General features: G+C 39.0%; 1 protein-coding gene across 1 annotated transcript in view; it reads right to left on the bottom strand.

The window, feature by feature from the left end:
* Positions 1-1,138: 1,138 nt before the first annotated feature.
* MTHFD2L (methylenetetrahydrofolate dehydrogenase (NADP+ dependent) 2-like) overlaps positions 1,139-16,783 on the bottom strand; it is a 259,118-nt gene continuing 243,473 nt past the window's right edge. Inside the window, exon 8 of the mRNA XM_006898448.1 lies at positions 1,139-1,251. Within this exon, the coding sequence (XP_006898510.1) occupies positions 1,139-1,251 (113 nt within the window). The remainder of the gene's footprint in view (positions 1,252-16,783) is intronic.

Raw genomic sequence — 16,783 nt, 5'->3', positions numbered from 1 at the left:
CAAAATCATTTTTTTTTCCCAGCAGCGTTGGCTCACTTCACATCTCTGGGTCACATTTTAACATTTTTTAAGTATTTAAAACTATTTTATGTTATTGTAAACTTAATAATAGATTAATAGAAACAAACTTTTTATAATTGAGCAAATTCTGACTCAGAGTAATTCTCTGTATGGCTTCTAAATTTGTAAATCTTAATCAGAGGAGAACCAACCCATACCTGACTTTCTAGCAGGTTTTCATAGGCCAAGGAGGAGATTGTCCAACTTTCTCCTGCAGAGCAGTTGGTAGGTTCAAACTGCATGCCTTCAGGATTGCAGCACAGCTTCTACCGCTGTATTTCTCATGTGCAGCAACAAGTGGGCTTTGAACTGCTGCAGTACAACACATGACTATATCCCTGAGGCTCCTTTTTAGAATGTTTACAGTATGTTGTTGATGTTATGTGCTGCTGAGTTAGAAAAGAATCATAGCTTCCTCTTCAGTTAGTCACACCAAAGGAGAATTTACCTTTCTCCCACTGAGAAACTGGTAGATTTGAACAACCAGTATTTATTTGGGTTGGCAGTACAATCCCTTATCTAGTAGACTACCAGAGCTCCCTAGATTACATTACAATGTAGACATAACTTACATGTTCTGGGAAATGAAATATTTACATGAATTACTTTATTGTGAGAGCCTCTTTATAATATTTGTCTAAAAGAAATACCACAATATCTCAGAGGTAAACTTTGGTTAATATCTGAGCATGTTTATGAAAAACCATAAATTAAATTTTACACAGGTGCTAATTTGGTTGACAAAATATTTAGTGAAAACATGCGATTCATGATGTTTAATTGAGTACAAAAAATATTAATCTAAATTGAACCTTTTGTTTGTTTTTTAACATTATGAACAAATATTATAAAAAAAGTTACCAAAATTTTAAGTTGAAATGTTAGTTTCTTTCCCCTGAAACTAAAAATCTGTTAGTGAGATATACATGCAGTTACACGAATCTCTTTGTTCACAATGATGGTTTCCATGAAAAAATAAATAATAAAGTAGAAATAAATAATTTTGTAGTAAAATATAAATGTTTCTGTCCTTTGTCCAATAAATGTGACATGACTTTACTTAGTTGTGTCATGGGTTCTAGTAAACGATCTTTTTAGCCGCCAGAAGAGTGTTCTTCAGTAGCATCACCACTGTCATGGGTCCCACACCTCCTGGAACAGGAGTGATGAATCTTGCCTTCTTCTTCACCGCTGGTGGAGGAAACAGAAAGACCTTAATGTTTAAACTCATCTGAGTATTTTATATCTTTTAAGCACATGGAATACAGTGAATTTTCCCACCTTTCATTCCAACAATCTCAAATACCTTTTAGAATGCAACAGCTATATCATACACACATGTATATATTTAGATAAGCAGATTTGTGTATGATATCTAAGGGACTAGACCACAATAAGAATAATAGGCCACCAGAGTTCCCTTAAGACAGCAGATCCAATTTTCATGCAGCTCAGTCAGTTCTGTATGATGAAAAGCTACAACCCATAATTGCTCCAATTGCCTATATATCTCCACTTAGCTTCTAAAATTCATAATATTGGTCATAAAATAGAGATGGAATATAGACGGTTCAGCACAAGTCACTCTGATTGCAAGTATTAGTGTTAATAACAGTATAATTAATGTATCAATAAGCATTCCAGTTCAAGCTTACTAAAAATATGTTCAACATACATGTTTACTGAGAATATATCTATCTATCTATCTATCTATCTATCTATCTATCTATCTATCTATCTATATCTATCTATCTAGTTGCCTAAATGAGTGAGGAGTTACTCTGGCAAACCAAAGGCAGGCAGTTCAAATTCACCATCTGCTCCCCAGAAGAAAGATGAGTGATCTCCCCACGTAATTTACAGCCTCTGAAAACCCATGGGAGGTTTCCACTTTACAACAAAGAGTTAGGAAGCTTGTGTGTGTGTGTGTGTGTGTGTGTGTGTGTGTGTGTGTTCCTATTAAAAGGATTTGTTTCTCAGTGAACATATGCAGAAAAAAAATGATCTTTCATTATTATAACATTCAGTATGTCTTACTCAATAATATTTTCTACCATAGCACAATGGTAAATGGTTGCCTACCTACATTAACTAAGTTAGAAGTTGGTGGCTCCAACTCACCAAACTCAAAACATACCATCAATCATGAAAATAGTAAAGATCAGGCAATGCTTCATTCTATTATATATGAAGTTGCAATGAGTCAGAGGATACTAGTCAGCAATCAATAACAACAATGGTCTTCACCTGACCTTGGCCAAGGTTTCTTTCAATCAAAAGCATTTAGTAGAAAGCAACAGACTCCTATGAACTACTCACTATGTGGAAGATTATATTTTAATACAGCTGGTTATTCAAGCCCTTGTTTCAAATAAGTTTGATTTCTATTTCACAAAATGGATTAATGTTAAAGTGGAGTTTGAACATGATCATGAGAAGTTGTTATGTGCCATCCAGTCGAATATGACTCATAGTGGCCCTATGAACAAAAGATCTGAACCCTCTTCTATCCTATGCCATCTTCATACTTTCTGACACACATGAGCCCATTGTGGCAGTCACCATGCCAATCCACCTGATTGAGGGTCTTCCTTTCCTTTGCTGACCCTCCATCCTTCTAAGCATCATGTCTTTCTCCAAGGAATAGCACCTCCTAGCAACATGCCTAAAGTATGTGAGGTGAAGCCTCATCATTCTTGCCTCCAAAAAGCACTCCTGCTGCATCCTCTTCAAGACATATCTATTTGTTCTTTTGGTCATCCATAGGATGTTCAGTGCTCTTCACCAACACCACAGCTCAAAAGCATCAATTCTGTTTCTGTCATCCTTATTCATTGTCCAGCTCTCAGATGCATAGCAAGTGATCAGAAAGACTATGGCCTGAATCAGACACACCTTAGTCCTCAAACTGACATCATTACTCTTATAATTTGTAGAGGTCCCTAACTGGCACATTTGCCAGATGCAATATGTCTCCTTATTTCACTAGGGATATTGTAGCTAATGTTAGATAGATTTTAGCTGAAAGCAGGGAATACCAGAAGAATGTCTATCTGTGTTTCATTGATAATGCAAAGGTGTTTGACTGTGTGGATAATAACAAACTGTGGCTGACTCTGAGAAGAATGGGAATCCCAAAACACTTGATCGTGCTAATGTGAAACCTATACTTGGACCAAAAGGCAGTCGTCAGAACAAAGCAATGAAACAATGCATGGTTCAAAATTGGGAAGGGTATACGTGAGGGATGCGTCCTATCTCCATACCTTTTCAACCTGTATGCAGAAGAGCTTATCCAGGAGGCTGGGCTCTATGAGAAGTGTGGCATCAGGATTGGAGGAATATCTATCAACAATCTGCGTTATGCAGATGACACAACTCTGCTTGCTGAAACTGAGGAGGACCTGAAGTGCTTGCTACAGAGGGTTAAGGATTGCAGCCTTCAATATGGATTGAGGCTCAATGTCAAGAAGACAAAGATTCTCACTATGGGACCAATTGGTAGCATCAGGATAGATGGTGAAGAGATTGAGATTGTTCACGGCTTTAATCTGCATGGCTCCACAGTCAACACTCTCGGCACCAGTAGCCAGGAAATTAAAAGATGTATTGCGATAGGAAAGTCTGCTGTTAGGGACCTCGCCAAAGTACTTAAGAGCAATGGTGTCACTCTGGAGGCTAAAGTGTATCTGATACAGGCCATGGTCTTTCCAATCACTTGTTATCCTTCAGAGAGTTGGTCAATGACTAGGGTCATTGGATGGAGGATTGATGCTTTTGAGCTGTGGTGCTGGAGGAGTATTGAGTGTATCATGGACTGCTAAGAAAACAAACAGGCTGCTCCTTGGAGATAAGGATTCTGAGGCTTTGTCTGACATACTTTGGACATGTTTTACGGAGGTACTGGTCCTTGGAGAGGAACGTCATGCTTGGGAGGGCCCAGAAGGGGAAGACCCTCTATGGGGTGGATTGATTCAGTGACTGGGGTAATTTGGATGGGTGTGTCAGAGGCAGTGAGATTGGCACAAGATAGAGCAGGGATTAATATGGTAACAACAACACCAAGGGCGTTAATTGTGGATTGAAGCAAGATAAAGCTGTTGATGGTTTCAATCTCCTCTTGATCCATCATGATGCCTCTCAGTCCAATGGTAAGAATATTCGTTTTCTTGACACTGAGATGCAATGTATACCTAAGGGTACATTCCTTGATCTTCTGCAACAAATGCTTCAAGTCCTACTCACTTTCAGTAAGCATGGTTGTGTCATCTACATAATGCAAGTTAGTGATGAGTCTCCCTCCAATTCTGATTCCAAACTCCTCTTCATAGAGTCCAGCGGCTCAGACAATTTGTTCATTATCCAGATTTAGTATGTATGGCAGTGACAAATATGACATCAAAATCTCTCTCTATTTTTTACTTGATTTTCAGGAAAATAAATGTTTCAGAAAGAAGTACAAGTTCATCAATGTTTGGCTGGAGTTTATAAAACATTTCACTCTATATCTTTCCCCCTCATTATGTAGGATGAGGATATAGAAGTGATTTCTCAACCCCCCCCCCAAAAAAAAACCCTTAGGATTTACTATTAGCAAATAAGAGTGAGTATAAATGTCAATGCTGAAGACAAATAATTTAGTTTCATGATTTTGCATACATATTTCAAGGTTGTTACATGCAACATGTTTATTAAGGAAGTATCAGAGTTGTCAGAAGAACTAGAATTAGTTGTGTGAGAGAGTTAATCTTAATTCATGCTTGATGCTATGAAAAACACCTTCCTTAACCACTTCTGCAAGATAGTAAGTTAACAAGCATTACATCACCAGAGTAGCCTCTTATTGGCTGGTCTTTTCCCTGAGGGCAGACAAGAGTTTATACCTGCTTGTAGATGATGATGTGTTGTTTTTTTTAGATTAGTCCTATTATGTATGGTGAGATGGTGTTACAAATGTCACACTGAAGGAAAGTTCAGAAACATGTCAGGCAATATGATCCTTCCAATACTTACTTACTATGCATACTAGTGTGAGGAAGTATATGCACATCTTAGGGGAAATAGCAAAAGTTTTGTATGTATGCGAATCTGATTACTATCAGCACTTTCATCAGAGGCTAATTAACAAGTATGGCAAAACCAAGGTTAGATTCAATTGAAACAAAGTCAACATGACTTAAGAGTTACTGAAACCATTTGACAATTGTAAATAAAACAATCATCACATCCTATTGTTGTCTGCTCAGAAATTGCTCTGAGAAATGAGATTGTGATAAAGATAACTTGGTAAGGTTTTAGGCAACTTTATGAAAACGATGGCATTTTTGAGGAAAGGCAAAAAAATATTATGACAATTTGTTTCAATAACCTTTGTAATCTTTTGATCCTGCAAAGTAAATTTTATTAGAGCCTAAACTGAATCATATAGAAAGGAAATAGATTAGTGCTTAAAATCAGTCATTTTAGATACAAGTACAATCTTATGTATTAGTCTGACATGTCTCTCTATTATTTCTTATCTGGTATTTATTTATCTTGCTTTTTATATTATTCATTTACTCTTTGCTGTTCAGTCAGAACTCATAATGGATGGTACAGCAGATTTTCAGAGCCCATAAACCACACAAGAGGAAACTGCCCATTTTTCTTCGTTCGTGAATTCAAACCCCTGCCTTTGGTCTGGCAGTGAAACTCCCTAACCACTAGACCACCAGATAGTTATAATAAATGTCATTTCCTTTGTAAAGTCTATTGACTTCCCCACTAAGTTAACTGTTCATTCATTATTCCATCAGACTTTCAGAAATGTGATTTTCCAATTTTAATCAGAGTATGTCCATTTTCAAATAAGGCATCTCCGGAGAATGTAGTCAAATTATGAATACATGATTCCTTTAATTCCAAGACTCTGATATTCCCCCTTGCTGAGAATCAAAGTCGAATGTGGCACACGTTTCTAATAATGAGAGAGGAGAGATGGAGTCACATAGAGAAATATCATGGAGGAAATTTATGAAATGACTGAGACTCACTCATTTCAGTAAGCTTAATATATGGTGGATATTTTTAAAAATATTAAAAATTGAAACATGAAGATCCTATATGAAGGAAAGCATTATTATGTGATTAAGTATCTTCTTCCAGTTTATAATTATATGTATGTTGCTAGTTGCCATTTAGATGACTATGACTCCTAGTGACCTAGAACAAAATTTTGTCCTATCCTATGCCATCCCCATGATCTTTGCTATAAATGATACCACTTTTCCAGTCACTATGTCAATCCATTTCACTGAGGATCTCCTTTCTTTTGCTGACCCTCTACTTTTTCAAGCATGCATACATGTGTATTAAAAAGATACTTCACTCCCTCATTGATACACAATGAGGAAGTTTTTCTTTTGCTTTTCAAGGAGAGGAGCAAACGGGGGGTGGGTGAGGTGGGGTGGGTGGGGAGAAGGGTGCAACAATGAATAAATGGAATTCCAAAATCTCTGTAGATGTTTATTGAAATGAAAAATAAATAAATTAAAATTAAAAAAAGATACTTCACTTTACAATTTTCCTTAAACATTTGAAGGATTTTAAGTGAATAGGTTTGTTTTGGTTTCTTATAAGGAATAAGGAGATGGCATTATAAGGAAGCACATGTTTACTTACTAAAAAAGAAGATATAGTACTATCTACCACTGCAATAAATTCTTACCCTATATCATGTGTCGAATGTAAACTATTGTTAGAGGTGCCATCCAGTAAAATTCATAGTCACCCTATGAACAGCAGATCTGAACCCTGTCCTATCCTGTGCCATCCTCACCATCTCTGACACACATGAACCCATTGCTACAGTCACTGTGTCTAAACCCAAGTGGTTTAGAGTCTTCTTCTCCTTCATTGTCCCTCCACCCTCCCAAGCATGTGTACCTTTCGAAAGAATAGCCTCTTCTAGCAACATGCCCAAAGCAAGTGAGAAAAAGCTTTATTACGTTTGCCTTTAAGAAGCACTCTGGGTGCCTCTTCTTTAAGACACATCTGTTTCTTTTGGAAGTTCATGGGATAGTCATTGCTCTTCTCCAACTCCACAGCTTTAAGGCATCAGTTCTTCTGTCATCTTTACCCATTGTCCAGCTCTCAGCAGCATAGCAAGTGCTTGGAATGACCATGGTCTGAATCAGGTGCATCTTAATCCTCAAACATACATCATCGCTCCTTAGTAATCTGAAGAGGTGCCTGACTACAGATTTTCCCAGCGTAATACATCTCCTGATCTCTTGACTTCTAGTACCAAGTGTGGTTATTGATGGTGGATCCAAGTAATATGAAGCTGGGAGAGTTTCAATCTTTTCTCCATATATCATGATGTTTCCTATTGGTCCAGTGGAAAGACTTTTTTTCCCCCCTTGATGTTGGGATGCAATCCATATTGAAGGCTATAGTCTTTGATCTTCTGCAGCAAGTGTATCAAGTCCTCCTCACTTTCAGCAAGCAAGGTTGTGTCATCTGCATGTGGTTGTTGTTGTCATGTGCTATCGAGTCGCTTGTGACTCATAGCGACCCTATGTACAACAGCCCTAAACCCTGCTCTGTCCTTTGCCAATTGCACATCTCCGATACACCCATCCCAATTGCTTCAGTCACTGAATCAATCCACCTCATAGAGGGTCTTCCTCTCTTGCGCTGTCCCTCCACCCTACCAAGCATGATGTCCCTCTCCAAGGACTGGTCCCTCCTTACAACATGTCCAAAGTAGATTAGACGGAGCCTCAGAATCCTTGCCTCCAAGGAGCCACACTGTTTAACCTTTTCTAGGATGAATCTGTTTGTTTTCCTAACAGTCCATGGTACCCTCAATGCTTTTCTCCAGCACCACAGCTCAAAGGCATCAATTCTCCTTCTATCCTTCTTATTCATTGTCCAACTCCCTGATGCATAACAATTGATTGCAAAGACCATGGCCTGTATCGGACACACCTTAGTCTCCAGAGAGACACCATTGCTCTTCAGAACTTTGAAGAGGTCCCTAACAGCAGACTTTCCTATCGCAATACGTCTTTTGATTTCCTGGCTACTGATGCCAAGAGTGTTGACTGTTGAGCCAAGTAAACTAAAGCTGTGAACAACTTCAATCTCTTCACCATCCATCCTGCTGCTGCCAATTGGTCCAGTGGTGAGAATCTTTGTCTTCTTGACACTGAGCCTCAATCCACATTGGAGGCTACAGTCCTTGACCCTCTGTAGCAAGCACTTCAGGTCCTCCTCAGTTTTAGCAAGCAGGGTTGTGTCATCTGCATAACGCAGATCGTTGATAGATCTTCCACCAATCTTGACCCCACATTCCTCCTCATAGAGCCCAGCCTCCTGGATAATATGTTCTACGTACAGATTGAAAAGGTATGGAGACAGGACACATCCCTGGCGCATGCCTTTCCCAATTTTGGACCATGCAGTGTTTCCTTGCTCTTTTCTGACAACTGCCTCTTGGTCCAAGTATAGGTTTTTCATTAGCATGAGTCTTCCTCCAATCCTGATGCCATATTATTCTTCAAAGAGTACAGTTTATCAAATAATTTGCTCAACATACAGACTTAATGCTGTTGTTGATTAAATGCCTTCGAGTTGGGCACGATCATAGCAACTCTATGAACTCTATGGTTTGAAGCCCCTCTACAACTATCGGCATTTATCAAAGTTCATTGAGTTTCTGAAATCATGTGATTTAGGAAGTGGATGTCACTCCTGCAAGGATACAATCCTGACAGTTTCCTTAAGTTCAAATGATGTACTGTTCACCTGCTTGCTCTGTCTGCACAACAGCCTCTTGGTCTCGGTATGGATTTCTATACCTATATCTAGAAAGTTAATTGGAGACAGAATTATTATTACCTTTTCCTCTAGACTTTTTTCCAAGGTATCTTTTTCCATCTAAGAAGTCACTCCAAAACTCAATGACTTTAAAACTTCAGTGGTTTAATATCCTTCGTGTTTCTGTAGATTGATTAGCTGGGTTGCTTTTGTTGAGGGTAGTATATTTCAGGCTAGATGGTCTGGGATGACCTCACTCACATGTGTGAAGCCTGGTTTTAGAGGTTAAGTTAGTCAGGAAGATTGAAAATTCTTTTCCATATAGCATCTGTCATAAGTGGAATAAATTAGAATCTCACTGCTTTCAAGCTGGTCTCAATTCATAATGACCCTCTATTGGGTTTCAGAGGCTGTGAACTTTTATGGGAGTAGACTGCTATCTTTAGCCCATGAAGTTCGTGTTTGATTCAAACTGCTGATCTTCCAGGTAAGCAGCCCAATAAGTGATACACTCCATCACCAGGACTTGAATAGTGACCTATCAAAAAAGTTATAAAAAGAAATCTCAGAGTAGGGCATAATTTAGAATAAGGGCATTTGCAGATGTAATTCCATGGACTACCAAAATCATGGGGTTACACAATCTGGTAGGTGGAGGGAGGAGTTAAAGAAAATGGGAAAGATCCAGCAGAAATCTGAAAAGACAGGTTAATTGTGGACATAGATCAATGGTGATTGGTTTTACAAGATGCAATTAATGAGAATGATTATATGAAACACAATGTGAGTGAAGACTAGTGTGAAACACAATGTATATGAATTTTGTGTACATACCAATATAAAATAAAAGTAATTAAAATAAATGGGGTTGTTGTTGCTTGATGCCGTCGAGTTGTAGACGACTCATAGCGACCCTATTATGAAGGAACGGCCTGGGCACTGTTCCTACTAGAGTTTCCGGAAGCAAGCCATTTCGGAAGTGGATGCCGCTCCTGCTTAAAATATATGTATAAAAGAACAAATCAATCAATCTTGCAGGAAGTGCAAGAATGGTGTTCCTTGGTGGCAAGGGTGGTGAAATGTCAGCTCACCTATTTTGGGCATGTTGTGAAGAGGCCATGGTCCTTGGGGAAAAGCTGGTAAGCTGGGAAAAAAAGGTGGAAGGAGGGTCAATGAAAGACAGGAAGCCCCTCCCCTCGGTAAGATGCATTGAAATGCACGGATTGTAACAATGGGCTTGAGCCTGTTGAAAAGGGTGAGGATGACAGAGCGTAGATCAAAGTTCAGACCTGTTTTTCATAGGGTTACTTGAAGGGACCTAACAACAATAAACAACAACAACAATTAATTTAACTCTTTCAAGAAGAGAACATTGTGGGTTAGGATGGTCCCTAAATTCAATGTAACATGGAGAACCAGAAAGGGAAGCGGTGTGAAGGCAGAGGCAGAGATTCACATCACATATCTACAAGCCAAGACCTGCCAAGGATTTCCAATAGCTTCCCTAAACTACAAGAAAGGCATGGAATAAGTCCTCCGTCAGAATCTTCATGAGGAATCCGCTCTGCTCACTCCGTGGTTTCAGATTCTGTGCTCCAGATTGTGAAAGAAGTCATTCTGGTTGTTTTAAATCAGAATTTGTTAGAAGATTCCCTGGGACTCAGATTCAATTTCTGGCCAATGGACCTCATGCAAATGGATGCTGAACAAGGTTCAGTGGATCTTATAAACTAAGATGACTAAGAAGAAAAGTCTAGAGATCTACTTCTAAATATTAACCAATGAAAACTTCATGAATCACAAAGAAATAGTGTCTAGTCTGTTGGAACAATCAATCATGGGGATGGCAGGGTTGCCATAATCAAAGCCATAAATGCAGTTGACAAAAGGAAATTGGTACAATATTGTATGCTCCAGGAGTCCCAATGACTTCCCATGAAAGCCTCACACTCCCAAGCAATTCCCAGCCAGTCCCAAAGTACAAAAGCTTCTCGAGTCTCAGTTACCATCACATTTGTTAATACACATGGCCTGGTTCAGATTTAAAAATTTAGGGCAGAAAAAGTGATAAAGTCTCATTGCAAAGGGAATTTACATGCAACAATGTTACAAAGAAAGGTGGCAATGTAAAAAAAAAATCTGTGATAATAATCTCTTGAGTTCTAGTTTCTACTATCAATCCAATCAGTAGCTGGATTAAGCCTTTACAAATATATTTAAGCAGTACAGTTTATGAATATTTGATATCACGAGAACAAAATAAAACGTTTTTTGTCACAGCAATCAAGAGCTTTCATTATTTGGCCCCTTAGCTAGCCTCATTTTCTAACCCTATACTGAACTATTTTGTTTCCAAACAGTTACAAACTGGCCCTACGGAAATTCCCAGCAAATGATTCTTTAGCAAGGCAGACATTATATTACTGTATGTTGGAGTTTCCAGCCTTGTTGGGAGAGACAGACTTTATACATACCACACTTAATGAAGCTGTTTTGATATTTAAATACAACTGTCTTATAAAATAACATCATTAATATGAAACTTTATCTACTTCTCTTTAGAATATTATACATTTTATTTGTATTTTGCTTTGTCTGTTAGGCCCCAGCATGTGGCTCATGCCTCATAGAAACCTGTGTACAACAGTATGAAACATTCCCCAGTCCTGAGCCATCATCACAATCTCTGCCACATTTTGCACTGACACTTCACTTTATCAAGCATGATAATGTATCTCAAGTCAGACTGAACACATGAAATGCTCACTAGCTGCATGTGGCTTGTGGCTGCCATAATGGATGCTATTTTTCAAGATTCTGATTTTCCTATCCCCTTACATTCAGTTGAACTTCCCTCTATCCCACCCCAGCTTACTAGAGTAGTAGTTGTTGTTGTTGTTAGGTGCCGTCGAGTAGTAGACGACTCATAGCGACCCTATGAACAAAAGGCCTGAGCACTGTTCGTACATAGAGTTTCTGGAGGCAAGCCATTTTGGAAGTGGATGCCGCTCCTGCTTTCAGGCTTGTTTTAGTTGGGAAGCTCCAGCCAACACTGTCCACCATGGGTAACCATTACCACGTTTGGTACATCAGTGTGCTAGAGTTGTAGCACCTTGAAATGTATTAATTCAACATCACCCAAGTGTGCTCCTTAGCTATGCTAAAATAATTGCTGTTTTCTTGAATAATCCTGATCAATAATGTATTTGTATTAATGTCAGAGTAGCTGCTGCTCTCTCTAATAGACTTTTTCTTTTTAGCCCTCCTGCTCCCCAATTCTGAGGCTAGATGATAAACTGAGTGTTATTAATTGCTTGATTGACAGTTGTTGTTGTTGACTGCCTTCGAGTTGAGCACAACTCATAGCGACCCTATGAACAAAAAGCCTGAAGCCTTTCTAGAACTATCAACATTTATCAAAGTTCATAGACTTTCTGGAGGCATGTTGTTTAGGAAGTGGATGCCACCCCTGCTTCAAATTATTCATGGTAGTATTACAAATAAGTTAATATTACTGATACCATCTTAAAAAAAATTAAAAAATCTGAAAATCAGAATTCTATAAATGGGAATCCTTTTTTTTTTCTTTTGGGAATCCTACTTTGCAAAACTTATACATAGACCAGGAAGCGGTCCTCAGAAAAGACCAAGGAAACACTACATGGCTCAAAACCAGGAAAAGAGTGCATCAGGGATGCAACCTGTCTCCATTCTTTTTCAATCTATGTAAAGAACAGATCATTTGGAAAGCTTGGCTTTTTGAGGAGGAATGTGGTATAAGGATTGGAGGAAGACTCATCACAACCTATGTTATGAAGATGACACACCTTGCTTGCTGAAAGGGAAAAGGACCTGAAGTGCTTGCTGCCAAAGGTCAAGGACTGCAGCCTTAAATATGGGTTGAATTCAACATCAAAAAAGAAAGATTCTCACACTGATCTAATTGGAAGAACCAGGATAGATGGAGAAGTGACTGAGGTTGCTAACAATTACAGTTTGCTTAGTTCCACAATCAACACTCTGGCACCAGGAGTCAGGAGATCAAAAGTGGAATTGCATTGGGAAAATCTGCTGTCAGGGACCTCTCCAGAGTACTGAAAAGCAACAATGTCAGTCTGGAGACTGAGGTGCCCCTAATCCATGCCATGGTCTTCACTTGCTATGCATCAGAGAGCTGGACAATTACTAAGGATGACAGAAGAAGAATATATACCTTTGAGTTGTGGTGCTAGATTAGAGTCTTGAACATACCATGGATTGCCAAGAAAACAAATAGTTCTGTCTCCGAGAGGGTGAAACCAAGTTTCTTTTTGGAGGCTAGGATTTTGAAGCTCTTTCTTATATACTTTGGGCACATGGCCAGGAGAGACCAATTCTTGGAAAGGATGAGATGGATTGATGGGTAATGGGGGTTTGTGTGTTGGAATTTGTGAGACTGGCTCAGGACAAGGAAGAGTTCAGAGCTGCTGTACATAGGGTCGCAGGCAACTTGACTACACATAACAACAGCAACACAACAACAAACAATTTCTGTCAGTACTTCCTGCCCCCTAAAAATATGTCAAAATCTTACAGATGTCACTTTGTTTGAAAATACTGTGTTGTTATGTGCCGCTGAGTTGAGTATGACTCATAGAGACCATATAAACAACAATTCTGAACCTTGCCCTATCCTGAGACAACTTCACCATCACTGACAGACTTGCCTTAACTGCCTGTCTATCAATCCATCTCATTGAAGGTCTTCCTCTCTTGCTCTGACCTTCTAACTTTCTAAGCATGATGTCTTTCTCCAAGGAATGCCATTAGTATATATAGAATGAGGTAATACTGAAATAGTGGGTCCTAATCTCCTTTAGGAAGCAGGAGTGGCATCCATGTCCTAGATAGCATGCCTCTGGAAACTCTACGAACTTTGACAAAGTGTCAATAGTTGTAGAGGGGCTTCAGGCCTACATTGTTCATGGGGTCGCTGTGAGTCGTGCTTGACTCAAAGGCGATCAACAACAATCTCCTTTAAGTAAATGATGTCCTTCTAAAAAGAGAAAAGAAAAAATAAAAAAAAAATTAAAAGAATAAGTTGTTGTAGTTATATGCCTTTGAGTTGCTTGCAAGTTATAAGAGACCCTATGCACAATAACAGCTCTGAACCATGCTCTAACTTTAGCCAATCTCATTTTCTCCAACATACCTACTCCCATTACCACAGTCATTGAGTCAATCAATCTCATCCAGGGTCTTCCTCTCTTATGACATCCACCCACCCTTCCAAGCATGATGTCCTTCTCCAAGGACTGGTCCCTCCTGGCAACATGCCTAAAGTATGTGAGACAGAGCTTCAAAATCCTCACCTCCAAGGAGCAAACTTACTTTCAGCTTCTCTAGAACAGACTTGTTTATTCTCTTGGCAATCCATGGTGTGTTCAATTACTCTTCTTCAGCACAATAAATCAAAGGAATTGATTCTTCTTTGATTATCCTCAGGCATTGTCCAACGCTCTCATGCATAGCAAGTAATTACAAAGAACATTGCTTATATCAGGTGCACCTTAGTTTCTAGACAGATATTATTGCTCTTCAGTATTCTAGAAAGGTTCCTGATAGCAGACTTTCCCAATACAATTAATTTTTATTTTCTGGCTGCTGGTACCAAGAGTGCTGATTAGGAGCCAAGCAAGCTGATGTTGTTACAATCTCAATCTCTTCTCTGTCTATCATGATGCTGCCAATTGGCCCAGTGGTGAGAATGTTTGGTTTCTTGATAGTGAACTTCAATCAATATAGATATATAAATATAGATAATATATAAATAATAATGTATCAATAAATAGAAATATTTATACAATATGGATAGAATATACTTATATACAGAAAAGTACAGATAGTAATGTGAAGATGGAGGTCGAGACTGAAGTGATTTATCTACAAACCAAAGAACACGAAAGAGTACCAGCAACCAGCAGAAGCTAGGAAGGCCAACGAAAGATCTTCAGAGAGGGCAAGGTTCTACTGACACTTTGAATTTTGTGCTATAGCTTCCAGAACTGAGATAAAATAGATTTCTGTTGTTAATAGTGACTCAGTGTAGTCTTTTTAACAGAAGTCCAAGGACAGGAATACAGTTGGGAATAAATCAGGGTAATGTTGGAAGCATTTTAGAGAGGGATGAAAAAATTAGATATGAAAGTCAGAAAAAGACTTCTGTCAAACCTCACAAAAGCTCCAAATCTGCTGGATGGATGCTTATCATTGTTATTGTTATGTGCCATCAGGTTGCCTGCAACTCATAGCGACCCTATGTACAACAGCCTTAAACGCTGTTCTATCCTGTGCCAAATTTATTGTCTCTGACAAACCTACCTCCATTACTACTGTCACTGAATCCACCCATCTCATCGAGGGTCTTCCTCTCTTGCACTGTCCCTCCACTCTCTCAAGCATGATGTCCCTTTCCAAGGACTGGTCCATCCTTGCAACATGTCCAAAGTAAGTCAGATGAAGCCTCAGAATCCTTGCCTCCAAGGATCAGCTTGCTCTCACCCTCTATAGGATGAACCTGTTTGTTCTCCTAACAGTCCATAGAATATTCAATATTCATTGGTTCTTCTAGAACTACAGTTCAAAGACATCAATTCTCCTTCTATCATCCTTAGTCATTGTCCAGCTTTCTGACCCATAGCAAGTAATTGCAAAGACCATGGCCTGTATTAGGCACACGTTAGTCTCCAGACTAGCATTGTTGCTCTTCAGTACTTTGGAGAGGTCTCTGACAGCCAACTTTTCCAGTGCAATTCATCTTTTAATTTTTCCTGGCTGCTGATATCAAGAATGTTGATTGTGGAGCCAAGCAAATTAAAACTGTTAAAAAACTCAATATCTTCACTATCATGATGCTGCCAATCAGCCCGGTGGTGACAATCTTTGTTTTCTTGATGTTGAGTTTCAGTCTATATGAAGGCTGCAGTCCTTGACCTTCTGCAACAAGCGCTTCAGGTCCTCCTCAGTTTCAGCAAGCAGGGTTGTGTTATCTGCATAATGCAGATTGTTGATAAGTCTACCTCCAATCCTGATGCCACATTTCTCGTCACAGAGTCCAGCCTCCCGGATTATCTGTTCTGCATATAGATTGAAAAGGTATGAAGATAAGACACATCCCTGACATACACCCTTCCTGCTCTGTTCTGAGGATTACCTCCTGGTCCACATATAGGTTTCACATAAGCACAATCAAGTGTTCTGGGATTTCCATTCTTCTCAGAGTCAGCCACAATTTGTTGTGATCCACACAGTCAAATGCCTTTGCATAGTCAATAAAACACAGATAGACATTCCTCTGGTACTCCCTTCATTCAGACAAGACCAATCTAACATTAGGTATAATATCCCTGGGGCTATGGCCTCTTCTAAACCCAGTCTGCACTTCAGGCAGTTCTCTGTTGATGTGTGATGTGCTGTTCCAGTTGTTTTTGGATTATCTTCAGCAGAATCTTGATTAGGGTAAGGGGAAAAAAAGAAGAAGAGAGAGAAATTCAGACACAAGAGATGCTAAAAGCAAAGTATGGCTTGAATTGATAATGCATCTGGTATAGTAGAAGAACTGAAAGGAGTTCAATTTGACTACACACAAGGTAGAAAAATGACAGGGAAAGGAGATGAAGCTCAGAAGGTGGTCAGAGGCTCGATGACTCCTGAGATGAGGCGTCAGGAAACAGGTGCAATGATAGGTTTCAAGATGAATAAATTTTAAGTCATTTGTGAATGAACTTTCACAATAGTGAAAGCCAATTTCATATAGTTTGCAATTGGGAAGTTAGAGAGAAAAATGTATATTAACAAGTGATTTTCAGGAGAAAATGAAAATAGAGATTTATTTTGCATTTTCACAATGCCAGGGTCTTCCACGTCATTAAGTTAAGCAAGA

This window comes from Elephantulus edwardii, unplaced genomic scaffold (genome assembly GCF_000299155.1).
Source record: "Elephantulus edwardii isolate Elephantulus edwardi_28Jun2011 unplaced genomic scaffold, EleEdw1.0 scaffold00230, whole genome shotgun sequence".
NCBI classification, from domain to species: Eukaryota; Metazoa; Chordata; class Mammalia; order Macroscelidea; family Macroscelididae; genus Elephantulus; species Elephantulus edwardii.
Note: the sequence above shows the minus strand (reverse complement) of the source record. Positions and strands in the feature narration are given on the sequence as shown.